This window comes from Anopheles cruzii, chromosome 3 (genome assembly GCF_943734635.1).
Source record: "Anopheles cruzii chromosome 3, idAnoCruzAS_RS32_06, whole genome shotgun sequence".
NCBI classification, from domain to species: Eukaryota; Metazoa; Arthropoda; class Insecta; order Diptera; family Culicidae; genus Anopheles; species Anopheles cruzii.
In genome coordinates this window covers 77,779,193-77,806,829 of record NC_069145.1, presented here as the reverse complement: position 1 = coordinate 77,806,829, position 27,637 = coordinate 77,779,193, and the positions used below count along the sequence as shown (strand labels likewise).

Below are 27,637 nucleotides of genomic sequence, written 5' to 3'. Positions count from 1 at the left end.
GAAAACCATCGAGCGTACCAACGCATCCGCATTCATGTGCAGTCCGCTTGATACGCTTGATCTCATCATCATAAAGCAACGCACTTGAAAGCATTATTTTGTCAAATAAGTAACAGTTTATTGGTTTCGTCATGCAAATCTAGTCGTGAAACGTCGTTAAGGGTAAAACAGAGAGGTAAGAAAAATGACTGAAGTCGCCAACGATTTGTACATCCGACCCGTTGCTGTCGCGTCACACGTGCGTGCGTGCGTAAAAAAAAGGATAGTAACCGATGATGTCGGCCACGTTTGAATATCAAAACTTTTCAATGTCCCGTGCGAAATCCGACAGCATTTCCATGAACATTTCCGCAAACGTGTCGTCCACGTCGTGCTGCGCTCGCCTCGCCAGCTCCGCCTTGCCGCTACTGTGCAGCACTCGATCGATGACGATGGAAATGCGTTTCATCGTGGCCTGTCGTGAAATTGGAATTGGAGAAAAGAACCAGCCATTTTGAGTGACACGGTTCAGCCGCCGCCCTCGCTTGCCATCCGCAATTACCTGAGGCCACTCCTCGTTGAAGATGGCCAGAAACTGATGGGTGAGCTCATTGAACCGCACCAGGCCGGCTTCTACCAGCGTGTTGATGAACGTGGCGTACGAGGCGTAGTTCGCCTCCGGAGCCACGTTTTCCTCCAGCATGCGCACGAATCGGTTGCTTACCAGGTGGGAAAATACGTAGTTGCTCTCTGCAAAGGCAAAGGATGTTTCGATTTGAAAAGCCAGCCGTGTGTACCATCTTTTTAGGCGGGCCTGTACCTTGCTGCCTTTTAATGCGCCGAGCGTGATCCCTCCGATCCGCGTTTAAAACATCGACACACTGTTCCGGCTCCGCTAGGGATCGTTCCTCTCGTTCCGTCGGTGTTAGCGACGGCGATCCGTTCCCGACATCTCGTGCCGCGACCGGCGGCAAACAGTGTGGGGCCAGTTTTTTGTGCTTCCATACTGTGACCGCCAGCTGGATTAGCTCGGGAGCGACTAAATCGTGGCGCGATTTGACTGCAAATGGAAAGTGACCGTTGGTTAACCAAACTTGCGTCGGGCAGCACCCGACCAGCGGGACCCTTACTCAGGAGAAGGAATAGCTGCAGCAACATGTACGCCATCATGCGGTGCATTGTGGGTGTCATGGCCAGAGCGGGATCTTCGAGAAAGCCGTGGGTGTCGTGAAGGAACCGAGTCACCTCGGCCGCCGTAAGCGTGGCCGGTGCGGTCAGCGCATCGCGTAGCAGCGTTTGTAGGGCTTTGTACAGCACCGACGGTAGCACGGCGCAATCGGATGATATCTGCAGGGCCGCGTTGTTGTTGCTGGGAGGCGCCAGTTCCGCTCCAGAGTTTTGCTGCGCCAGTCGCTGCTGGGTCGCCATGATTGTGCTGGCCTCGCTCTGTATGCTCTTGCAAAACAGCTCTGAAAAGGGGACACGAGAAGTGAATGATTGATATTGGCGACCGACCACGCGGTCAATCATACCCGTCTCGGCCATGTACGACTGACGCCATTCGTTCGCCTTCTGGACACACTTCTCGAGCGCAATGCTTTTGCACGTCATCCGCACGGCGTCAATCGTTTCCGCCGGGAGCAATGCATCAAAAGAGTCCTGATGGGAGAGAGAGCAAACGCGTTAGCAATGTTAGCGGTGGCAATCGGAGCCGCGGCCGTGCCACTTACCGTGATTCGTTTGTTGAGCATTTTGAGCACGTGCGTCTCCCAGGTGTCATTGACGCCCCTCAACGCATCCTCGCAGACGGTCCGTATCTCGTGCATCACCTGCTGAATCGTGGGCGCCCGGACGGCCGCTATCCGATCGGTGACCGCTTTCTTCTCCGGCAGCAGATACAGCAGTTGGAAGTCCTTGATCACGGCTGAGGTGGCCCGCTCGGTTATGAACTCGACCGTGCGGCGCACCGAAAGGCTCTGCGACTGCAGGAACGCTTCCACCAACCGGTGTTGGGCGTTACCACCGTGCCGGTTGCCGGTGCTCGTGGAGGAAAGATTCGCGACATCACCGTGGGCATCCTTGGCAGCCGCCACCGGGGTGCTGGGTTGCTGCCCGGCGTGGCCCGTGTACCGGGTGGTGATGTGCCGGTAGCGCCCGGTTCGGGAGAGAGTCTTTTCCACCCGCGACGGCATCACGGACACGCGGAAATCGGCCAGAAACGGGCAGGCCGCACCCAGGACGGCCTCCAGGAGTGGGTTGAAGGTGGGAACGTTTTGATCGGCCGCGGTCCACCGCTCGCCCCCGGTCGCCTCGGGTCGCTTTTCACCACCACCGCTTACTCCGGCGACGGTCGCTATCTGCTCCAGGGCCAACTGTTCGATGTTACCGTCGACGGGGCTAGCGCCCGCCAGGAGCGTTCCGAAGGTGGTGCGCGAGTTGTAGAACTCTTCCGGCACGTTCGGTTGGTCGAAAAGCCAATCGAGGCACGATCGGACGATAAACTTTGACTGCGCGTTGACGAACATCTGGCGGTGGGCGGCGAACCCGCACGGGGCCGTCGCCTGGTAGACGTCGCGCAGCAACCGGAACAGCTCCTCGTAGTACCGCAACCGGAGCGTCACCACGTCCAGCATGCTGAGGAACTGCACCAGCCACGGCACGCTGATGACCAGCTTCCGGTCGGCGACGCACCGGAGCAGCACCAGCTTCACATCGAACGGTGGCAGTAGCTGTGGATTGAGGTGCGAATGAAAGGGACATTAATGCGAGTCGAATAAACCAAAAGGAATGCGCATCGAGAAGAGTAATAAAATGTTACGAACTCCTTTACTCGGCCGTGCCTCGTTAGCATAAAAATGAACAAATCTTTCGCACGCTTCCATCTACGCGTGGCACACTTCCGAATTCCGGCTGGCAAGCTGCCGGGAAGCTGGGAACGCCGGGACCACATTTAATCGATATATTCCTGTGAATCCGAATCCCCCCACGATGATGATGCTGATGGAAGTCGAGAGAATGAACAGTAAAAATTCGAAAAAGAGGCCCCGGCCAAGAACAACAATAGCTCGACGGATCCGACTTCCGTCAAAGGATCAGAGAGAGAGAGAGATAGAAAGTGGAGGAGAGAGAGTGCGCAATAACCTGTTCGATTTGGAGCTAGTCATCCGGGTTCAAAGTGCCGTAAAACAACTTCCGGCGAGGGTTGTCCCGCTCCGGGTTGGGGAATGGGCGAAAGAGTGCTCAGCGTCCCAGGAAAAATTACCGTAATGGTATCTTCTTACGATAATGGTGCTCGTAAGCCATGCAACAGCTTTCACAGTCCCCCGTCTCTCCGTGCGCCGCTGTTCCTGCCGCTCCCGGCTTCGTCGGGATGCGGACACAAACACACCCTTCCTGCCATCAATCGCGATGAGCGCACCCACCCACGCGCCTGTTAACACATCCCACGTCTGTGGCCTATCTCGCTCACACGCCCGCCAACGCGTGGCGAAGGATGTAACAGAGTCCTTCCGGACCAGGCGGCGACGGAAGGCCCATTTTTGCGGTTTTGCGCCTCTCGGTTGCGCTCGGGCGCCTGACCGAACGAAAAAGAAACTCATCCACACACACACACACACACACAGCGCGGTGCGAATGTTTTGAAAAATTAATTTTCCATCTCACTGCGCAGGAGGAAAAACGGTTTCTCACTCGGCCCCACCATCGGGACCACGCGTGAGATGGCGAAAAAGCGACCAACGACCAAACGATAAACTAACGGCCGCAGGCAGGCAGCGGGTCCAAGGCTCCGCAAGGACGTAACTGTTGAATGGTGTATCAAATGGATTCACACTGGCCCGGCCCGGTTCCGCCGGCGGGTTGAATCAAAGGCTGTGCAAACGCTTACACGACGATGACCGGACACAAACCGGCGATCCGCGGGACGGTGGAAGGCTGGGTAGCCCAAGGCGCCCACGGATGACAGTCACGGACATTCGCACGTCGCACGGCTGGAACGTCCTTCGGCGAAGACGATGAAACGCTCTTGCATCACAATGAAATCCCCGACGGGGCACCGGCGACTTGACAGACAGCCTCTAAAGCCATGGCGGCGCACTTGGAGGAATGTGGGATTAATAAAGCGGTGGCGAGGGCGGCGGCGGCGACGGTGACGGATTCCCCGGATTCGGTGGGCTCCTGATGTGACACGTGGACACCGTGGTACAAATTGTCCACCAGACCGGATCGGGGAATTTATGGTGCTTTTATGGTGAGATGCTGTTTTCGGGGTTTGGCTACGTCTCGATCTCACAACAATTCCGGCAGAAGAACTGAAGTCCTTTTCTTCGGCAATATGCTGCACACCAATGACCAGCTTTGTACCTCAATGTACAAGGTGTGTTCAGAAAGGTCCAATAATTTTCTATTTACTTGCATTTTGTTTTATTTTGTATTTTGATACATTTTTTGGACGTGTTTTGGCTCATCGTCGATTTTTGTCTGCTCCATAAAATTCATGGCAAAGAATCTGTATCAAATTTTGCGTGAAAAATGAAATTAGGAGTCATAAACGTCCGGTTTTGAGGGAAGAGAAAAATTGGCTTTTGCGCTCTTGCTCACACATCATTGTATCTGCGCGAATTTATGGCCATAACAACACACTAATGATGCCAAAGCCCTTGTGACTTTTTCCTGTTTTCAAAACTGAAATTACCTCGTTGTGTTCAATTACTTTTGGAGTAGACAACACTCGACGATAAGCCAAAACACGTTCAAACAAAACAGCTGTCAAAAATTGACCCAAAGATGGGCAAATTTGTCCCCAGAAGTGAGTGGCAGTGAGTGGCATGAGTAGCAACAAAACGCCACAAAAAAAAATCGAAAATCGAATACACGTAGCCTGCATAAATTCAAAATTATCAGACCTTTTTTAAACATACATCGTATGTTCAGAAACTGTTTCGACAAGCTTCGAAACATTCACCAATGCGACGGAGCCATCGAGCTTCAGTGGCCCGGCGGCAGAGTGGGCACGGCCAACTTGATGATTGATGGTCTGCCGAAAAGGTTACTAGAATGATTGGCGGAAACACTGCAAAAAGGAAGACGATATCGCCGTTGGTTACGCGGCCCGACCGATTGACTGTACGATGGGAACAAAGAGCTTAGTAATATGATTAGATTCGCATCTAAATCTCGGTGGCATTCGAAACTCGGAACAGTGTGCATTTGAATATTGAAAAGAAAGAAGAACCTTCACAGTAATGGCAATAAGCGTTAGCCTAACAAAAGCGCGTGTGGCCGGTTCCGCCTAATTTTCGGTGGACTTTTCTTTGCCGCAGCACACTAATCTCGTGTGAAGCACTGTGTGTGTCGTCGTCGCCGTCGCAAAAGTCTCTCTATATCCGGAGTTCATCCGGAGTTCCTCTACATATCAGGTTGGGGGGGGGGGGGGCATCCCCGAAAATAGATATTTCATTAGTAGACCAAACAAAGCCAAGCGGCAACGACGGCGACGGCGGCGGCGGCTACGTACACCGCGTCGTGTCTAAGCGTTGGCGCCTGGCTCGGTGGTAATCGGAGCCGGCTCACAAAACCGGGCGACCGGATTCAACCAAAGTCTCGGCCCCATAACTCCTGGAACGCGCGTGAACGGTACGCGGCCTCACCAACACTACGACACGCATGGCCACGGCACGGTCTGGGCGCACAAAACAAACACTGGCACCGCGCGGGCGGGGGAGGGCTGACGCGGGACGTGACGTGATTATGCGCAACAAGCAACGGCGTCCCGGCTACCTACCGAAGGATACCGAAACGGGTCCTTGCTTGGTGTGCACGCCGAAAGAGACAGAGACAGAGAGAGACGGAACGCGCATCGCGTCGGACGGAACACACCACTACAAGCGCACCTCGGCGGCACGGCTCTTTCTGCGCATGGTGGCAACGGCAACGCAGTTTCTTTGTTTTCCCGGGTAACCGGGAACCCCGGCAAGGCCGCCGCCGGACCCGGCCACGGGGCCTCGGGGGGGCTCGCAGCGGCTAAAATGGAGGAAATTGAGAAAATTCCATTACCAGCGACCAGCGGGGCGTGCGGATGCGAACCGACCATCCGGTCGGTCCGGAACGGCCGGCCACACATCGCACAGCGCACCGGGACTCCCACTTCGCATGAATGGAGAGCGCGGATTCTTATGCGGCGAACTCAAGGCACGGGTGTCCCCGTGGCGGGCGGCGTTCCCTGCGATATAAATAATTGACCGAACAAACTGCTTACCGTATTACGCAGCTCGATTTGCCGATTGTCCACCAGCGTGCTCCGGTAGCCCTCGTACTGGAACGGGCGCGCCACGATGAAGCCGATAAATTTGGCCAACACCCGCATCGTGGACATCGTTTCCGGTCGGACCTACGGAGAGAGAAGGGCCATTATTGCTATGCTTCATAAATTGGTGGTTTTAGTGCAATTTCGCTGCTTCACCGGTCCCAGTCCCGGGGTTGATGGTTATTTGATTAGCGAAAATAAATCGTAAACAACGATAAAATATTACGCCCGCCGCCGATGGAGACGCCTGGTGGGCCACGGATTTCGGGAAGATTGAATCCGCCGCATAAACTTTACAATTAGCCAGTGAAACCGTTCGTACAGATTGAAGGTACGCCTATCGAAACAGAGCTCGAGCACCGGGGACTGAAAAGGTAAGAGTTCATTGAACCTTCTCTTTCATTCTCTACCGGGCCGGTTCCGGGCAGCCTGTGGCAGTCTTTGTGGCCAGTGATACAACAGCTAGTAGCGCCCCTAGCTTCGGTGCGAACGCAGAAATCACGGAAATCTCCGTGAGCTGACGGGTGGCTGGGGCGCCATTTCGCAGGTTCAAATCCCCCTTCCGGAAGGAACGCCCGGGCGAATCCGAAGTGGTTATCGATCCGCGCGGCACTGCAGCAGCAAAGGCACACCGGTTGCGTTCGGGAGGCCTCCATCAGCCAGCAGTGAATTGATAATATTGCGCACCGGAGAGCGAATCGAAGTCGTTGGTAGGAGCAGCTTGGCACCAATCAATGTGGTCGGGGACGGGGTTACATATTTATTGTTTCAAGTAGCAGTAGCAACAGCACCACCCAGCGAAGAGGACTCGGAACGAAGCGGACTCGGATCCGGACTCGGATGGTTCCGGCCGCCAATGGTTTCGATTGCTTAAAAACACACGCCATTTTCGGGCGCCATTGTAGCCTTTTTCGTATCATTTCCTCGACTCGAATCGGCCGAACGGCTGTTGAATGCTCTCCCACCCGGTGTTGCCATGCGCCCCGGCGGTCCCCCGGCGATAAGCCGGGGAGTTTTATCAATATTTCCGCACCCGGCCAAAGGGAAAACAACCGGTTTGCAGTGTCAACTTCTCGGAACACGTACCACGTACTCGGAGCGGTTTGGGTTTTCCGCGTCGGACACGTTGAACACTTCGTACGACGAGCCGTTCATCTGGAGCAGCTCGTGTATCAGGACCACCTTCAGCTGCTCGACGAAGATCTGGTGGTTCTCGCTCGCCACGATAAAGTCCCGGAAGAAGGCCTGGCCGCCCGGGAACAGGTACTGGGTGGAGAAGGGGGCCGGCGCCTCCAGCCGCTGCCGCAGCTTGGACAGCTTCGTCAGATCGATGCTCGGTAGCGCCATTTGCAGCTCGCTGGCAGTGTTCTGTGTGGCAGGGAATGGGAGAAAAGAAAATGGCGCCCAAATTAATTGCGACCAGTTCCCGGTCCCGGTTGTTGGTTCGTCACGCGCTCACGTCAAAGTTGCAGCAAATGATGAGCTGGGCACAGAACAGCTTCGCCAGGTGCGCCATGTTGATCGGGTGCTGCAGAAAGTCCAGCGTGGACCGCACCTTCGGGCCGAGCTTCGGCTCGAACTCCCAGGCCGGGTTGAGATGCTCCGCTTCCCAGGTTCTACCGGTCGTTCGGAGTGAAAGTAAAGGAAAAAAGAGCGATATTAATGCAACACAAGAAAACGAATTAATGGTCTCGGTATAAAGAAGGACGACAGCTGAGCGTTCGCTTGAGCGTTCTATCTTGAGCGGTTTAAGGCATTCAAATAAATTGAATTCCAGCAGAAAGTTTAATCTGATTGAACAGTTCCAATAACCGGTGATAAGATAGGTGAATTGAACTGAATGGAATTGTTAACAATTGCAAAATACTGAAACTGGCAAATCAAAGCAAAACTAAGACTTTTTCTTCCTCCAAACGATTTCAAGTACAATTAAATCAATTGACTTTAAATATCCTTCAAATTCCTTTTAAAAAAGCAAAGGTAAAGTTTTTCAAGCTTAGTCTTCCGTAAACCGAGTCTTTTTTCACGACTTTTTCTTTCAGCTGGGTTAAGAGGTTACAATAATATTCCTGTCGCATCCCAAAACACTGATGTTAACACCTTCTTGGGCGATTTCTGGACACGAACTCGTTTTGGAGAACTCGGAAGTCTAGGGCTTCCCCTAAATCTCTTTCAGTCCCTCTACGATTTTCCAATACGATATACTGTACTTTTCTTACGATTTTAGATGTTGTTGCTATTTTTGGACGTCCGTGGAACGTTTTCAAAGCGTGTAAGGCCAAAATATAGTTTAAGTTTAAATTCAATAACCCATCTTTCTACTGTACTTTCCTTTTAATCCTTCAAAAAAAAATTCAATCACCGCAAGATATTTGTTGTTTTCCACTGTAAAAAAATACAGAAGAAATGAAACGTTACGTTCATACATTCATACAAAGACTGTACCAAAGAAGAAAAAAAATTAGGTTAAAAGCAACGCCCTCTGTTATTGAACCGCAAAACTTATTGAACAACCCAGTAGCAAGTCGAACTGAAATTAGTCTAACTTCGCCGAGATAAGAAATGTTACTAAAAGACAAATAAATAATGCGAATGCAAGTCCACAAACGTGACGAACAACTGTCCGCTAGTTGAGTATAGAAGATGCACTAAAACACATTGGGTTTGATCAACTTTTGACCTAATTTTTGTATTATTTTATGAACGGAAAATTTCATTTAAGAAAAGCACTAATTTTGGATTAAAGATGTTATGTGAAACATCTAGTTGAATTTATGTATCAAAAGCAACACGTTTGTTCTCATTTATATCATGGAAACGAACGAAACTCTCGATTCTCATTCAAAAGGATATTATTTGTTGGAGCGTTTTGAAAGAGGATTTTTTCGATTCGGCTGCGACAAATGTGTGAAGCTCTTCGGAGTACGGAAGCTCCGTAGACGGATTTGTGACGAATCGGCGCAGGATCGGGCGACCGCAGACGGCGTGCCCCTAGAAACATAATCCACCGTGCGACCGCCCAGCAGCAGCTTTCATCGAACACTCGGGAGGACTCCAAAAGCGACCACAAAACGAAAGCGACAAGCAATTCAGGGGGGCAGCCGCCGCCTCGAAAGTAGCCTCACCTCAGAATGGCGTAGAAGGAGTCGCGCTGCTTGTTGAACGCGCCGAACTCCTTGAGCGACGGGAAGTGATCCCGGGTGTCATTTTCCTGCTGGTAGAACACATTCGTGATGCTGCTGCTGGTGGTGGTGGCCCCGGGCGGATCGCCAGGCGTTTCGAGTTTCAGCTTCCGCGCCAGCACGTCCCGCAGGAAGCCCGTGAGCGGGGGTTGCAGAGCGGCCAGCTGCTCGTTCTCGACCACAACCCGCAGCGAGGTGCAGTCGAGCAGCGCCAGCAGCATCCGCTGCCGGTGCAGCACTTCCGTCGCGAAATATACGCCATTGTGCGGGCTGCGCAGGACACCCGAAAGCGGATCCTCGGACCCACTTCCTCGGGTGGTGTCGGTAGCGGGGCCCGCGGTCACGGGCCGCTCGGTGCCGACGAGATTGATCAGGTACGCCAGTTCGTTCAGTACGTTCGGGACGAGATTCAGGTCCATCAGTAGCGCGTAGATGGCCACCAGCCGATCGATGGTCGCCCGTTGCGTAACGCGCCCGAACTCGATGGTCAGCAGCTGACGTGGGGGGCCCGCCTCTCCGGCGGGTGCGTTCTCCCCGGACTGCCCGGGAGGGTCGTCGAGCGTCATCGTGCTAGGGTCCGTTGGTTTCGTCCGGCCGGATTCGGATCGTGCTCGCTCCTCCGCCCGGAAGTCGTGCAGGATCTCTTCCCGCAGGCTGCGCAACATCCGGCGCGGATCGTGCTGGGTCCCCGCCTCGTCCTCGTCGACCACCTCCACACGGCTGCTGCCACTGGCTTCCGCGTGTAACGAGGACGAGCTGAACTCGTGCTTGGCGGACACGGTCCGGCTGACGGTGGTCGGTACGATGCGTCGACCCTTCCTACCGCCCGACGACTTCGGTGTCGACCAGGTGGGTCCTGGGCCACCGCTGCTGAGCTGCGGGAATTCATCGTCCTGGAAAAGGGCGCTGCTGGGCGTGTGTTGTTGATGGGAAGTCGGTGTCTCGCTTCCATTGCTCGTGGCCGACGATCGGCGCCCACCGCGATGAGGCTTGGACACCGTGGTCACCACGAAGTCACCGAGACACGGCGAGCTGGTTTTACTCCGTCGGCCCCCGTCTCCGCCACTCGTGTCGAGCCCGCCGCCGCTTCGGTTGGTCGACCCGCCACTCCGAATCGGTGTGCTGGTGAAGGACGGCAATGGGGTGCCCCGGGTGCTGCCACCACGCGGAGGTGTGGCAGTGACATCCGCCCCCTTTCGCCCTTCGGCCGTCCTCCGCGGGACCGAGCCGGAGTGATCGAAGAGCTTGCGTGCCGTCGTCGTCGTCGTCGTCACAGGTGCCGGGCTTCCGGTGGCACTGTGGTCCGGGTTCAGGTTCGGCGTGTCGAACGGTGACGCCGGCTCCTCGATGCTGATTGACGGTTTCCGTAGCAATCCCCCCGCTGGGACCACACTCTTCCTCGGTGTCTCGCACCTCGCTGACCCACTCCGGCCGGCGGGGCTATAAATGGAGGGAAGGAAAAGAGAGAGAAAACGGGGTTAGTGTTGGCTTGTGCATCGACAAGCAGCAGACAGAAGGATGCCAAAGGAGATCGCCATCAGAGCAAAATGTTGAGTATTGTTGAGTTCTTTAACTATTCTTATTAAATGGACCTTTGGAATAAAAAGTCACTAGAAACCAATAACTGCTAGTCTTGATTTGTCTTTAAACTTTAAATCTATGCAAACCATAATCGAATAGTCAAATGTTTTGTCAAATAATGACAAAGATTTTACTAAATGTGTAAAATTTCCAGAATGAAGTTTGACATTTTGAAAGCCAGGTAATGGGTAGTTTAAAATCCAAACCCATCTAGTGTTATAAAACAAGTTATAAGAGTTTAAGATTAAAAAAAGTTTAAAAAAATTTGCATGAAACTCAACATTCACGCAAACAAACTAACACTAATTTAAAAGTGAGCATTATCATGGAATTGCCCTACTCTTCTCCAAGTCCAAATAACGACTACAAACCTTCCTAAAACCCATAACCTACATTCGATAACTGTCAGGCTTGATCAGCATAACAATGGAAAGAATATTTAGCGACATCTTTCTAACCGAAGCTAAAAGAGAAGAGACCAAGCGATCCATATCATAATCCACCTGATTAGATCTCAATCAGGGGCACAACACGAACCCGAAGCACTTTCCAGTGTGTTTCAGTGTTCAAGATCACCCGTCGAGTCTTGAAGTAGTCCAGTTAATGCGTCAATCCCGCCAACTTCGATGCTGACGGTTCTTTTCTCGAGCACAGAACGAGCTTCCTTTGAAACGAAGTCGAACGAAACCAGAATGTGAGCGAAACGGAACGGCTAAGAACGACTCAAGAGTTGGCACGGCTGGACCAACGTATATCGCAAATTGGGGCTGATTTGCACGCGCATCATGTTGCCATCCCGCGCGAGCGCCACACGCAGAGCCAGAAGGAGATTGAGTTACACCAGAGCCACCACCGTGTAACGCGCCGGCCCGGGAGTAATGAACCGAACGGGCAGAGATCGGGCCTAGGATAATGACGACCGCGCCGCATGGCAACAGCGCGGAAACGCGCAGCGCAGGATTCAACCCCTGCGCGATCCCTTGCGCAATTAGAACTAGGCGAAGACTTCCGCCTAACGATCAAACCCGGCTCGTTCCCAGGCCCCAAGTCCCGGCCCATTGTTGTCCGCCGTCCGCTGGCGGAGGTTCAAAAGTTATGGCCATTCGCTCCCTTTTCCGCTTCTTTCTACTTCTACGCACACGCAACATACGAGCGCTCTCTCTCTCTCTCTCTGACGGCCAGTTTTGCGACTCCTCTTCGCTCTCGCGATCATGTGGCTTAAAATAGAAATGGTTTCGCGCGCACCAGCGCACACAAGAAAGTTCAAGGTCGAGTTCAAAAAGCTCGAAGCCAACGCCGCGCTGCGCTGCGTATTGACAGCGCGCGCCGCGCAGTCCCCACCACGCGCGGCCCCGCTGTCAACTTCCGCTGCCGCTCTGGCGGTCTCGCTCTCTCATGGTCACAAGCACCAGCACCAGAGCGCTCAAAGCTTTGGCGAGCCGCCGGTCAATGAATCGATCATCTCGCGGACCGATCGCGGGTTCGTGTTCTGCGCGGTCGCTCAGGTTCCCACACAAGGACCCCGGCGGATCGCGGGCGCACGTCTTCCGATCCGATATTAACACTAGATATACCACCGTTTTCAATATACCTATTTATACCAGACCAGTCAAAATGACTGGTCATGTGAAAAATTGCTTTTTATGACTTCAAGTGTTAAAAAAAAAGTCTATAAAAAAATTAAAACAAGTTTAGTAATGTTAACTGTAAACGATAAATGGATTTGTATACATTTTTATATAACAGAAAACATTTAATTTTTATCACTTTGTTGGACACAATTTCTACATAAGAACGTTATCTACTACGTTGCCGAACTACATAAGAATGCCTTCAATTTTGCTTGCGTAATTTTCCACTTTTTCCCCAAAACTCTAGAGGCTTCTAACTCTGTACAAATTCGTATATATTCCAAAATAATTGCACACATCAATGGTCTGGAGTGCCCAATCTACTGCCCAATCATATTCTGAGCAACAATTGCCCTTTTTGGCCTAAATTTGTTCATGGAATAAGGGACCAGTCATTTTGACTGGTCATGGTATAAATCTCCAAAAAAAAAAAAAATTTTTTTTTCCAACATATATAAAAAAAAGTTTATTTGTGAAATGTATTCTATGCTTAGAGCTATTAAAAGTCATAACATCATTTGGGGAAAAAAAAATTACATGTAGTGGAAATTTGCCATTCAAACTGCCCGACCAGTCAAAATGACTGGTGTGGTATATCTAGTGTTAAGGCAAACTTAAACAGAGTGAAGCAGCGACTTTGTGAGGCACCGGTTATCCAGCTGTTGCCCGAGCCTGAGCGCCCGAGCGTTAATTGGCAGCGTGAAGAGCGAAGTGCCGATGGTGGCGTGCTCCCGGAGTCCTTTGGCTTGGGGGAGATCGCAAATTCCATTCGCCATTGACCACACCGTGGACCGTGGAATGTTTAATTGTCTTTCGATGATCTGGCAAAAGCCACCATAAAAAACAATGCGAAACAAGAAGTTCGCAAGTGAAGCTTGTGAATAATTGTTTCGACGGGCACCAGTCAATAGCCAGCCACGGGAATGTAATTTTCGTACCCATGCAAAAGGCTTAAGTAGAGGCAAAGTCGGATCAATAATGGAAACCCTTTTTCTAAGCGATCCTATCGATGTAACTGAGTCTTCGCTGAGTCGTCGTGGCGCATAATATTCATGGATCGCCTCTTATCGAACGGAGAGTTCCCACGGTACAGAATGATTATGGATAGGTGGTCGACGAATTCTACAAAGCATTACCCAGACTAACACAGACTTTACCTAGAGATCAGAGAAAATATAGATCCTTTTTCAACAGTAAAAGTTAAATAGATTTGAAAATGAATAAAATATCTGAAGAAGTCAAGTCACGTGGAAACTTTATCACCATAAAAAAGACAAAAATGGTATCAAAGCTGTCGGGTGAGAAAGCTCTTAGCCACCGACCGACTGTCCGGAGTGGTCGGAATGACCGTGTGGAATCACCTACAAAGTCTAGGTCTATGAAACCAGATTGTGTAAACAGATGGCTTTAGCTGTCAACTTGGTCCTCCTAATTATGTCTTTTTTGGCAACATTACCTTGTTTTGACATCTGGCAAAGGATTTCAACTTAAACTTGAATATGCCCACTTTGGTGCCTGAAAAGTACGAAAAGCGGACATGATAGGTTTTCTGCTACCTTCTGAAGAAAACTGCTACAAAAGCGCATCAAATGCTTGTCAAATCTAAGGATGATCTTCACTTCACAAACAAAGAGCGTTGGAAGACTCCAAAAGGATAGAAAACCATCAACTTCGACCGCAAAACCGGATCAATTCGGCAAAAAGACAATGCTGTATGTCCTGGTGGGATTAGAAAGGTGTGGTGTATCACAAGCTCCTTAAACCTGGTGAAACCGTTAATTCAGACCAGTACTGAGAACTAATGATCAATTTGAACCAAGCATTGACCAAGCACCAACAGAATGGGAGAAAAACATATCTAGCGATGGCACTTCCTTTGAATAAAATAGAGTTTTTCATATCAATGCTATAAACATGTGATTTCTGTGAATCATATCCGGTTAGATCCGGCAGCAGGAACAGCTTTATCTCGCACGACGTGAACCAACGATACTTTCGATAGGCCCCCCACTTGCCAGAGAATGGGGCCGGTGGTGTCCAATTTCCAGCCCAGCCAACATTATGCTGAAGGTGGTAAAACAAGTCGTTCGGTGTGTAGCATAAAAAGCCCATCGGAAGCTCCGGCAGGCTGGGGGTTGGTTAGTCAAAAAAAAAGAAGCGGAACCTCCGTCGGAAAAAAACCGGGGTCTCCCCGCTGCTTTTTTGCTTCCTTCCGCGTGCCCATCGTATATCACAAAACCAAACACCATGAGACATGGGTCACTGCCGCTGCCACCCCGCACACAGTGAGTCTGCTGTGTCTCGGCCGAACAAACTAAAACAAAACACTAGTCAACACTCTGGCCGTGCGCTCGTGTGTGTGTGTGTGTAGAACAAAAGCGGTTCAGGTGGCATCATTATGCGAGAGTCGTAACATTTGCCGCCGTTAAAGAGTCAATGGTCTCTCGCTCTCGTCTCTTTGGTGGGGTCGTCTCCATCCGGCCCGAACATCGAACCGGAAGGGGTTACCACCGGCGCGCCGGGTTCGGTGGAAAATGTAACGGCCAAAGACACCTCGCGACTCCGCGAGCGACCATCACCGCCTCGCCGCGGTCAGGGTCGCGCGATAGAGCGCCGATTCCCCTTCTTGCTGCTGGTGGACTCCCCCCCACAACAACAACCTCTCTCGCGCGGTTCGCGAACGCGCGATGCAAAGAAGCGACGCGCTAGGCACGTTACACACGCCATTGTGAACTCGGGGGGTGGTGGCCCATGGTCCCGGGCGAGCGGGCGGTGGAGCGAACAGTATGCAGCCAAACGGTGCAAAAAAGAGGAAGAAGTTGGGCCCAGCGAAGTTTGCGCGCAGCTCCCGCCCGACGACCGTGTGAATCTGATGATCAGTCAAGTTCAAGTTCGGCCACCACCACGACCCGCGAGAGAGCGCGAAACAGGAGAGAGAGAGAGAGAGAGAAAGGGAGCGAGCGAGAGGCCACCACAGCACCGGCGTGCCTGTGCAGAGGCCAAAGAACTTTCATTTTTATGCCCACTTATTATGCCACACATTCGATGGCATTGGGAAGTGCTCACTGCTCAAGCATCCGCGGACCCGCGGGCGATCCTGACGCCCCGTGGTGGTGATTAAGATGTTGGCCTTATGGGCCCGTAATCTAAATGCCAAAATGTTTTGCTTTTTTTGGTTTGCCTTTTCCAGTAAAGGTTTGTGAAAATGTGGCCCAGCTCTCACAAGGCAAGCGTGACAGATAGCTTAATCGGTGGAAAAGGGTGACATTAAAGTAACCAAACTAGGCCAGGGAAATACAAAAGCTAAGCTGTCAGTGGAAAGAAAAACAAAAACACTAAAGTGTGTCAAAGTAGATAAAACAAAAACATAAAGTATAATAGTATAAAGTATAAAGGCAAACTTGTACATTGAAACGTTGCTAGAAGCATACAATAAACAACAAGAAAATAAACAAACAATAACAAACAACAACGAGAAAATTAAGCCAAAAGCTGCAAATAAAACGAAATAACGAATAAAATATGAAAATAAAAGACCTAAAGATGTTTAAATCAAACAGCCCCATGAAAAGAATCAAAACAATAACAAAGTCGTAAGTTAGTATTGCTATGAATGTTTCCAAGTGGAAAGGATAGATCTTACCACAAGTTGTTGGATGACCTACATTAAACATACTTCACTAGATTGACTAAACACTATCCGAAGAACTACAAATCGTGATCAATAATCCCGCGTGTACTTACTCTTCCGTTTGGGCGCGAATGAAGCCGATGAAGTAGTTGGCGAACGCCTCGATCGACCGATGATGGTGAGATTCAGGTTGCTGCACGTTCGTTGCGGGCAGATTCGTGTCCAGGTATCGGAACCGCCAGAAGGCCGGGAACAGAGAACGAAACGAAAGAATGTTAGACATTAGTAAACGGAGGCTAAAGAAACGTCTAAAAGGAGCATTCTTTTGTATATGATGATTTCATCGCGCATCCGACCGACCGAAATGGGTATTTATTTTAATTATTTTTTATTTTTTTCCTTAGATGTGGGTTCTCCATTCAGCAACCGGAGCTACCCCAGAACCGGCCCGAAAAGGAGCCCCCTCTGTGACGTTTGGCTGACGCGGGCACCGGATCACGGTTACCTTCACGAATCGGTTCGATACGCGTGAATGTAGCGTTCATTGACAGTAGGCTGAAGATCAAGATCAACGTTCATCGGCACCGCCATCATCATCATCATGAGCACCATTAACCGGTCGGTTGCGAATCGGTTGCCTACCACTGACGGGGGAAATGTTGTTGCCGCCAATGGAAGCGATCCAGGGACACAGTACTTCTGCTGGCGACACTTCCCTTACTACCCGGACGGGGTGAAGTCTTCCGCCGACTTCCTAAAAGCGCCCATAAACGACTCGGAACCCCACCTGCGCCTTCGCTTGACCGAAAAACCTCCACCACCGGTTGGCAGTTGGCCTTCAGCAGACCCCCGGTGGCCGCCATGCGCTCCGAAATTCGCAATCGCTTCCGTTGAAGCCGCGGTTGAAGACCGAAACCTGATCTCGGTGACACACATGTCTCGGAGCGGCAAGCAGACAACACATTCAGGTTTCGCCGAGGTGGGGCGGCCACCCAGTGTCGGGGTCTCTCTCTCTCTCGCTCACACACGGACACAGGCATACGACAGGCGGTAGGGTGACGACTTAGTGCTGAGTTGTGTCATTTGTCTAACACCAAAAACGGTTCAGGCGCTTAACACTCTCCATAGGAAAAGGCTACACGAAAGTCAAACGTCAAACTGTGGCAATTTACAAACGGAAGGACCAATTTTGCATTGGGAACCGTTGGGGACATTTGAATATAGTATTTGCCAATTGCATTCATTATGCCGTCGGAGGTCAAAAGTCGGAAGTCCAAGAAGTCCGGCAGTCGAGGCATCTTGAAGCTAGCCACACTTAACAGAGGAATTTGTTGGTAGAGAAATTGGGTTACAAGTAGGGTTCTCTACTGATGACTTGACTTTCAAACCGTCAAACTTCATTCTGGAAATTCTAAACATTTAGTAAAAACTGTGACATTTACGAAATAGGCCGCTATACGCTTCCAGAAGCAAAATTGTCTTATTTGGGATTCGGAAAACCCAGACGTGTCGTGCAAGAGAAGCCAATGCAACGAATGACTGTTTGATGCGGATTTGGTGGCTAGGCCCATTTCCTTCGAAAAAATTTTCGAATTTCTTCCAATTTTCTTTGAAAATGAAAAATGTTGATTCGTCGGCGAAATTAAACCTGAAAGCTTGGACGACATATGGTTTCAACAAGACTGTGGCGCTACGTTCCATACAACGACAGCCAGAATCGATATTTTGTGCGTCCCATCTTCGGAATCAAAACACTAGAGGGACCACCCAGATATTAATACACAACATCTCAAGTAAATATGTTTACGCAAAGTCTACGTGACGCATTTTACGTTGACGCAACAAAGGCTTCCTTGAAATTCCGAACGGACGTACGGCCCAGACGGCACCACAAGGGAATGCGGCGAAGAAATTGAAAGCCTTCACCGATGGGGGGTCTTGGCAACCGACCGTTGCCATGGTGTGGCCCTGGATGATTCGATTGACAGTGTCGCATACTAAACGGGACGACATCACCGGACGTCGGCGGACCCGCGCAGAGAAACATGTGTGCGGTCGCCGTTGGTCGGCGTCGTGGCGAGTCTTCCTAATCGTAGCCGAAGTTGCCGTGCTGAATTGCCGTGCCAATCCGGTGAGCTCCCATCCGGCCGGGACTCGGGACCGTGGGCCTTCGTCCAACAAAACCTTGAACCACCCGATAACCTCAAGCCGATGGTCGAGAGGGTAGCGTAGTCGGCTAGTTTCCTGTCCGTTGGTCCTGGCGATCTGCGCAGTGCGAACGTGAGGAGAGTTCATTAACTGCCCTCTCCACGGGGTGATCACCCGCGACGGCTCTCTTCTAGGGCTTCCCGCCCCGTACAGAAGTCTTCAGATGTTCTTTGTGTTCAACCCGTTGGCAAAGGACTCTCGAAAGGTGGCGCACGAAGCGACTGTCGGGTGGGGAGCAGGTTTGCGTAGCTATGCTGTAGATCGTTCCCCGGGCTGGTGGAAGATGGACCGGGCCGACCGTTCTTTGCCTACTTCGCTTCACACAACACGACGGGCGCCTATGATCAACGTTTTGTTCGTCGGACAACTTCCGCCCCGGACAACACACACACACACACAGTCAGGTTGGTGGGGGCCTAGAATGTGTCTTGCCGTTCGCTTTCGCTTTGCTTTTCTGCGCCCCTCCCTTTTGGGGGCCACATGCTAATCCATGTGTGCCCGCCGCGAACTTCTGTGGGAAGAGGTTCGGGCGGTGGTTCAATGGCCTAACCCTTCTATAGATTGCCCGGTACCCCCCACCGGTCGGCAAGCGCCACACGAGCCCACCAGTCAGGTTTGCCCGAGTCCGCAGCCTGGTCCCGATCCCGAGGGCCTCCCTCGGAGGGATTCAGTGCCCCCACCGTATGCTGAAGATCAAGGTCTCGGGCACGAGGTCCATCACCGGAACAACCGGACACCACCGGTGGCGCGAGTGTTTGGCGCGCGTTCCTTTCTCTTTCTGCCTGCGCAGCAAAAGCTGCTCTTGAGCTGTGTTGTGCGTCTGGTTCTGCTCGAGGTACCATTAAAAGGAGTGGAGACTTTAATTACTTTCGCCAGGCAGTTCGTGGCAGTTGGCGCTATTTTTTTGGGATCGAGTAACACGAGGCGAATGGGCACGGTGAACTACGCCGCGACATGTCGACGGCCGGTCCGCGGTCTCCTGCGCATTCCTCAAATACCAGGGGTGTTCGTTGAGAATGAGACTGTTTTTAACACACAAAAAATGTTTATAAAATTTTAATGCGATTTTCTATTTTATTCAAAGTATGTGCCATTGCTAGCTATACATTTCTCCTATCTCTCTGCTAAATCATGGATTCCCAGACGAAAGAATTCTTCGTCTTTTTGAGTAAACTAATTAGTCATCCAATTTCGACTTCCTCGTAGAAAAACGAAGGGCTGCTCAGCCAATACGTGTCCCATCGATGAAAAAGAATGATATTCGGAAAGAATTAAGTCTGGTGAATAACGCGGGGAGGGATAGCAGCTCCCATCCAAGTGATTTGATAGTATCCTGAAACAGTTTTGTTTTTTGGGGACATGGAAGCCTCAGGCCACGGGCGACCAGGCGCCTCCATTGTTGATAACAAATTGGCTTTTTGGTCGTTTTTCGATCAATGCATGGTTCAAATAGGGCATTTGTTATCAGTAGCGATCGGAATTAACGTTTGCATAAGGTTTTGGGAGCTTGTGAAACACCACACCTTCCTGTCCGATCAGAAAGTCCGTTTTTTGAAGTCCTTGGACGCTTCTTTTTTGTAAAGTCAAAATCGCCATTTTGGAATTTTTTAAACCACTTAAAGCACTGCGATCTTCCAAACACAAGTCCCGACAAGCATTTGGTGCGATTCCGAAGCAGTTTTCTTCAAGAGGAGCAGAAAAATAATAATCCCCGCAAAACGTCATTTTCAGGCACAAAAGTGGACATAGTTTAACCCTTTTATTGATGGGTTGCACACCGAAATAATTTTTGTTTCGACCTGAAATCATTTACCTGATGTCAAAACAAGGTAATGATGAATGAACCGCTAAACTGGGAAGTCCCAATCGACAGGTACAGCCATCTTTTTAACAGTCTCATTCTCAACGAACACCCCTGGTATCTGTGGCAAAGAATGCTGACGGCTGTTTCTTGAACTGTGGACCAAAACCACTAAGAACTCCACGTCGTTCAGGTTCAGGGTCAAAGTTGCTCCGTAGCTATTCGTGGTCCTGGAAGTGCTGGGTCATAAAACTAGAGAAGCCGTGGTGTTGCTCAATTAAATCATCTTCTCTCTAATACTCCCCATTAGAATCTTCATCAATTGATTTGGTGATCGTGTGCCGTGCTTCAACCGATCACGCTTCCGCCTAGAGTGTAGTGTCTTCGAGTAGGACACGAAATCGTCCATCAAACACTCAACCTTATATGATGTGCGTGAACCGCAACTTAAACAACTATTAAATCATAAGACTCTGGGCGCAAATAAATCGCAAAAAAGCCGTTAAATTTCAAAATGTCATTAGGAACGTTCGTGCTGGACGACGATTAGAAACAACGCAGCCCGCCACCAGTGTGTGCTCGCGTTGTTTGCCAACTTTTCAACAAATAACAACCACCACCACACACGTGAGTGGCGCAGGAACCGTTTCTTATCGTCGGTTAGAGCATAGATTGCATTGCCGGGCATGGTGTGGTCAGGGGGCCCGGGCGCAGTTGCGCAGTCAGCGCAAACACACGGCGTTGCGTGTCTAGCGAGCGACAAACGCCACAATATCACCTTCTCCGTGGATCGTGCTCAACCATTTTGCAAAGAGCCAAACAACAACATAATACCCGCGAGGGGCGGGGGTTCGGGTGGGTGTATCGCGGATCACACAACACTCGGCCCCTAACCACGGCCACCTCCGAGGCACGGCACTCGTTGCCCGGGAGTGGATTAAAAAAACATAACGGAAAATGAAACCAAAATAAAACTATCAAGCCGCGAGAAACGAGAGTCGCAATATAGGGTGGGCCCGGCCACACCACCTAACACATTTGCTCCATATATTCTGTGTCGTTGTTTTTTCTTCCCCGTCTGTTGTGGTTGTTGATCTGCATCAGGGTCTGGCCCGCTGCTGCCCACTTGCTGCCGCGAGCCCGTTCGTGGCTTCCTCGTTCTTATTGGGCACCCCGGGAGCCCGGAGAGCCCTAAGTAGCGGGCGCGATTGGGCAAACAAATCGTAATCGACCGCAATGCTGCTGCCGATGTGACGGTTAACCCAACTTATGTGTACCGTGTGCCTGGCCCGGCCCGGCCGCGGACGAAAGCCAGACCTCGGAAAGCCGGCCCCGTTTTGCATATCGCCAGCCAGCAGCGGTTGCCGTCGCCGTGGTGGCGATAGAAATTAATTGCAAAATCCCGGAATGGGAATAGCCAACTGGCCACTGAACTTCAAAGGATACATAGCACTCGCTAGCGGAACGGAGTGGTGAGCGCGAAAATATTGGGAGATGGGACAAGCCCAACGAATGCGAAAGTTTTAACAGAACAGCAGCATACAACTGTTTCAAAAGTAGAAATGTTTGGAAACTAGTTTCCCGTCAGAAACCAAAGATTCAAAGGCTTCATTAATCTTATCCTAGCTTTGCATTTCTTATCCATAGCAACATTTTGCAGAAATCTCTTCCTGGAGGCTCCTGACAAGGATTTTAATAAAAGATCATTTCTGTTCAATTTTATTTCGTATGAACATGATTTAAATACCATTTAAATTTGGGACAAATGGGATTGGTTAATGAGGAAACGGTAACACAAAATTGAACATTAGATCCTTTATTTATGATTATCGATGTCGAACCCCATTTGACGACCAATTCAAACAACACGAGTCCTCATTAGGAGAGCTGATGCACCAAAATGTATGCCACGTGTTCGTTAATGCACTCCATGCAATCCCTGCCGGGAATGGCAACAACTGTGCGGGGCCTAAGGTCACACACGCTCCCACCCGACGACTAACGATTGTTGGGGGGCAACTACCAAAAACCGCCAACAGCTGCTGCGAAGCACGAGAATTACCTCACGCCGGCTGACTGGTTGGCTTCCGCGCACCCAATCCCATTCGCTTAGCCTTAGTATACACTTTCCTGCTTTCTAGCACCACCTCAAGGACCTCAGGTGACGGTGCAGCATGGAAGCGTCACCGTGGAAAAAAAAGAGAACGCAATGCGCGATCTAACGGCGCTCGCGGATGGGGTCCCCACGTGGTCCGTGCGACGCTACGCGGACAATCGGCGATGGCGACGCCGAAAACTGACAAAACCTTCGGTGGCCGCCACCGCCACGCATTCCACCGATATCGGAAAACTGTGGTTTCGATGGCCGCGAAAGGGCCGCCGAGCCTTCTTCAGAAACCGGTAATCCATTTCGGTGCCAATTTCGTAATACGTACCCCCATAATCAAGCGAGCCCAACTGGCGCCCCCCGCGGACACCTAAACCGCCCACGGGGCACACACACAGCCACAAACGTGTAACACTGGGTGCGTGGGTGTAGCACAACAAAGCATAGCCAAACATAACGTGCCGCCCAGCGTAAATGCACGCGCCGCGTTTGCCATTTTCCCTTCCATTCTGTTGGCGGTGGCCATTCTGTTTGCCTTTCGCTTTTTACATGCGTTTCTCTGGCCACCGGTAACAGTAACTGGTAACTGGTAACAGTACCTACAACAACAACAGTAACAACAGTAGTGAGTGGCCAAAAGTTTACCGCCGTGGTGACCGCCAAAGGAGCCCGTTTCCGCCCTCTGGTTGTCGAATTATTTCCTAATTTCATAGGATATATGCAAATAATGGGCCAAACGTGGGGGCGATCCGGTACGAAAGGGTGGGGGGTATTTGAGGGCCCACCCACGCGTAGGTTGGCGCCACCAGCGGCCTTACAAGTTTCCGGTCCGGTTGGAGCGATCGGTTTTCGGGGTAATCGAAATCAGCGGTCGGCTCGGGCTGCAAGCAAAAGCTCGCACAACGAAAACCCACGCCCGGTTTAGGGGTTAAACTTCAACTTACTGTCTTACTTAAGGTTGGCAGCTCCTTTGCGCGCGGTGTTTTGCCAAGAAGATGGCGTCGTGAAATGGGAAACTCCAGTTATCTACATCCTGCCATAGTGAGACGGCTTGTCTCATTGTGAGGCTTTCTCAGCTCACTCCGATCATCATGACGTTCACGCTCAAAGCCTACTTCAATTACTTGTTAAGCAATTGCACTTTGATGACAGTAGTTTGATCATGAATATTCTTGAGTAAAAGAATTGATTGAAAATTGACATAAAATCATTATTATTACATAAATTAAATGAGCGCACCAAATGAGAAACTAAGTGCAATGGAAGCTCCGGACACCGTAGTAAGTTGGCCCAATCAAGGTGGATCGCAGTTTGCACGATCAATTGCAAAAAACCTACGGACACGTCAGTTTGGGTGGCATTAACTGCTCAGTTTTTGGGCATGGTCCGTAACAACGACGATCGGAGGCCAATGCGCTGGCCTTCGTCTACCGAAGGACGAAGATACTGTGGCACATACTGTCTACAGCTACGCGGCTACAGACATCCAAAGGAAGCTAGCGAACCTAACGAGTAGTTAATTTTTAATTGGTTTACCACTGTGACCATTATGAACTCCTTCCGAATTCCGGTCAAATAGTCAACAACGAATATTATTTGAGTGTTACGCGTCGTTTGTGCAATGCTGTGAGTCAACCTGAAGACCTGATTTATGGAGGGATAGTTCTTGGTTCTTGCTTCACGAGGAAGCTGGTTCGGTGATCAATTCGTGATCATTTCGGCTCCAAGGGCCGAACCGTTTGCAGTCAATAGTTGAGATAGGAGTCGGTCGGACGAAGAACGTTATTAAGTTTTCACTTATTTTAGAATTATTTAAACGCGAAACGATGACGCATTTTTGGGATTCAAAACTCGACTGCAGTGCATCTGACAAACGTCATAACATAACATAACAAATGTGTTGAACGCTATTCCTAAAAAGAACTTTTCGGACCGTTTAGAAAATTGAAACAAATGTAGGCATAGATGTTTTGCAAGTCTCTAAAGAGACTGTTGGGCTTCACAATGCATTCGCATGATTTATTAGTGGATTAATATCATGTTTCTATCAGCCGCATTTCAGAGAGCGCCTTGTGCGCCGTGTGGGATTGCCACAATACTTACCGTTGCCGTGAAGCGCACTTTTTTGTCTCTCGTACAAGTTGAAGGGTACGAAACGAAAACAAAACGAAACGAAACGAACAAACAGACACAGGCACACACTGCGACGTAAGAATAAATTATTTATTTGCGAAATTGTCATACAGGATGTAATACAAATAATACATACGTTACTATGTAAAAAAAGGATAACACCTTTGCGTTCCCTTTTTTTACGGTAGGTAGGTAGATAATAGTTTCAGTACAAAAAAACGGATCGGTTCACCACACCACCCTCACTGCTAACTGCCCCTCTGTCTGCCTATCTGCCGTTTCTCAGCTCGGCTCGGCTGCGACTATGCTGTGCTGGTCGGTACACTTCCTCCAACCTAAGTTTTCTAAGTGGCGTTCGGTGCCGATGCCAAAGTGCTACGTAACACGCCTGGGGCAGAGAGCGAGGTCCTAGCGCTGCCCTAGTCCTACCGCAGAACAACCCTCTGGCGGAACAACCCTGGATCACACTCTGATTGCTGAATAACGTTAAAGCTCCGAACGGGGCCCTCCCTATGGCCTGGACTCGGTTTTCTCTCTCCCTCTCTCTCTCTTTCTGTCTGATTTGCCATTGTCAAACGTTACTCCAGTCTGCTCCAAAACAGTCCGCGCAACAGTTTTGGGGGAAGAAAAACGGTTTCTAAACATAACAATAAAAGTATGTGAAAGTGAGTCAAAAGTAAATAGGTGCAAAAGTATTGTTCATTGGTCTCGCTCGTTTCGTTTCCTTGCTGGATGTGGCGGTCTCAGCGGCCGGCTGCTCTCTCTCTCGGCAAGAAGTACCTCTGTCTTATGCACCACCCATGCGCCCTAGCGGGGCCGTTTAAAAACCTACCGTTCAACAAACAAACCATGTTTATATTTAAATAGAATATGACTAGCTTCCGTTACTTGTGGGGGGGCTGGCTGGCAGGAGGGTTGTTTTTCGTTCGTTCGATCCTCTCTCGAAGAGCTCGGATCGGAGCAGTACTAGTGTACCTAGTGCGCGATCAGGGTGATGTGACCGATCGACTCTGCCGCGATTCAGTGTGTGTACCAACAGGAGTTGGGATACTTTTTCCGTGTGTTTTTCTGCTTTGCTTTCGTTTCGTTAAACTAAAACACCAAATAGTAAACAGTACTCGCCAAAAACGGGTAAAACAATACCTTGCGGGTCGTATCAAGAATGTAGACAGTAGACAGTAAAACGTATCTTATATATAGTACCTTCAATAATCAGTCACAAATAGTAATAGAGAAGCCATTGTGTATTGTGTGCCATCGTGCCACAGATCCGTGTCCTGGGCCCCGCCGACGGAACACACACACACGCGGAACACACGCCGTCGTCCTGGGCCCTAATGCTAACTAATAACTCGTGATGCTCGCGTACCTCGCGAGCCAAGAACAATCGCGAAAAAATGGCTGACGGATGATTGCTTCCATCGCGCCCTTATTTTCTCCTCCTGTACACACACACACACACGCACACTAACACACACAGTTATCCCTAAATATTGGCCCCGGGGCCCTGGCGCGAAAGGAAGCGAGTGGGTTGGTTTTTCTGTTTGGTTGGCAAACACTTTTCCTTTCGCACGGCGAGTTCCGGGGCTGCGGCGCCTGTGATCATCGTTATAACAACTCTCAAAAGACACACAGTACTTACACGGTAAAGGTAGTGTACCGCACCGCACTACTAAGTCATGGCCTGTATTCTAAGCGCTACCCAATCCCAATCATTCGTTCCTGTCCCAGCGTCCCATGGCTTTGGTTTCTGTTTTCTTTTTGGAAATAACGTGCTTTCTGTCTCCATCTCTCTTTCTCTCTCTCTCTCTCTCTCTCTCTCTCTCTCTCTGTGTGCACTTCACGGGGTCTTCACGGGCAGTACACAACCATTCGTCTAATTGTTTCGGTAAAGGTTAGGCGGACAAACAACAGGGCGGTTTGAAACCATTTCGCGGGTATAAAGGGTTTCCTCACACGGCTATACGGACCTTTACGGTATGTGTGTGGGGAGACTCAGATTAAATCAGACAACTAGGAGCCATATTAGGATCTCTTTTGAGGGTCTAAAACAGGAAAGTGTCCTACTCGTTCCGTCGGAAACGGGAATGTTTCAGTGTTCACAGAAGGATCGCCTGCGCGCGTTACACACGGGTTGAAAGAAGCGCAAACAATTATTTTACCGCAAACAACTCGTACCGGTTCGGAGCCTCGCGCGGTGGTCGACTTCTGACGCAACCGACCACCACCGTTAATCGGTTATTTTCCCTAAAGTGTTTTTCACAATTCTTCAATTTTCAGTTTTTCTTTTCAGGGGTCTGCGCGCCGGCAAGAAGCCCGCGTTCGCGGCTTCGAGTCATCTGGACATCTTTTCCTCCAAGCTTCTCTCTCTTTTTCTGTCTGTCTCTACCTTTCTATTTCCCTACCTGCTACACTGCTGATTGTTTAGCGAATATTAGTGTTCACAGAAAATAGTCAACAGTATAAAAAGATTTTTAACATGTTAGTATTTGTTTAAATGTTTTTTTTTGTTTCGTTTTTGGTTGCTTTTCGTTTTAATGTTTATTTTGTTGGGAAAACCCTTCAAAGATTACGATTTTCATTGCTGATTTTTGCATAGTCAAAATTAGTGTCCTCCGTTCGCCGCCAAGTCCGCGTTGTTGCGCGCGCGTCGTTTCTCTCTCACTAGCATCATCTTGTTGATCCATCTTTATAGTGTTTTAGTTTTTTCTTATTATTCCTTTTTTTGTTGCAGCTTGCAGTAAATAATTGATTCCCATAGTTCATCAGCATTTTAGTCGGGTGAGTGTCTCCGTTTGCCCCACTGCCCCCGTTTCGCGGTTCGCGCGGCTACCTTTAACTCTGCTGCGCGCGTATAGTTTAGAATGTTATATGGCCCGCTCGTTCACATCGTCCTGCTCGCAGCCCTCGTCACTCATCGTCACCCGCACCCATCATCATTACCAACACCATCGCCATCGCCATCATCATCATCACGATTGTTTCGCCTATCGCCCTATATGCACCAACACTCTCTCGATCACTACGATCCGCTAAGAGCTTTTAACCACTAAAAACCTTCAAACATGCTCGAGATGGTG

The 27,637-nt window shown here is 50.2% G+C and overlaps 1 protein-coding gene across 1 annotated transcript in view; it reads right to left on the bottom strand.

Moving 5' to 3' along the window:
* Positions 1-295: 295 nt before the first annotated feature.
* LOC128271050 (protein disks lost) overlaps positions 296-27,637 on the bottom strand; it is an 82,038-nt gene continuing 54,696 nt past the window's right edge. Inside the window, exons 2-12 of the mRNA XM_053008483.1 lie at positions 16,422-16,501; positions 9,409-10,677; positions 7,743-7,899; positions 7,370-7,651; positions 6,236-6,367; positions 1,710-2,708; positions 1,512-1,638; positions 1,110-1,448; positions 800-1,039; positions 542-729; positions 296-454 (exon numbers count right to left, since the gene is read on the bottom strand). Of these exons, the coding sequence (XP_052864443.1) occupies positions 296-454; positions 542-729; positions 800-1,039; positions 1,110-1,448; positions 1,512-1,638; positions 1,710-2,708; positions 6,236-6,367; positions 7,370-7,651; positions 7,743-7,899; positions 9,409-10,677; positions 16,422-16,501 (3,972 nt within the window). The remainder of the gene's footprint in view (positions 455-541; positions 730-799; positions 1,040-1,109; positions 1,449-1,511; positions 1,639-1,709; positions 2,709-6,235; positions 6,368-7,369; positions 7,652-7,742; positions 7,900-9,408; positions 10,678-16,421; positions 16,502-27,637) is intronic.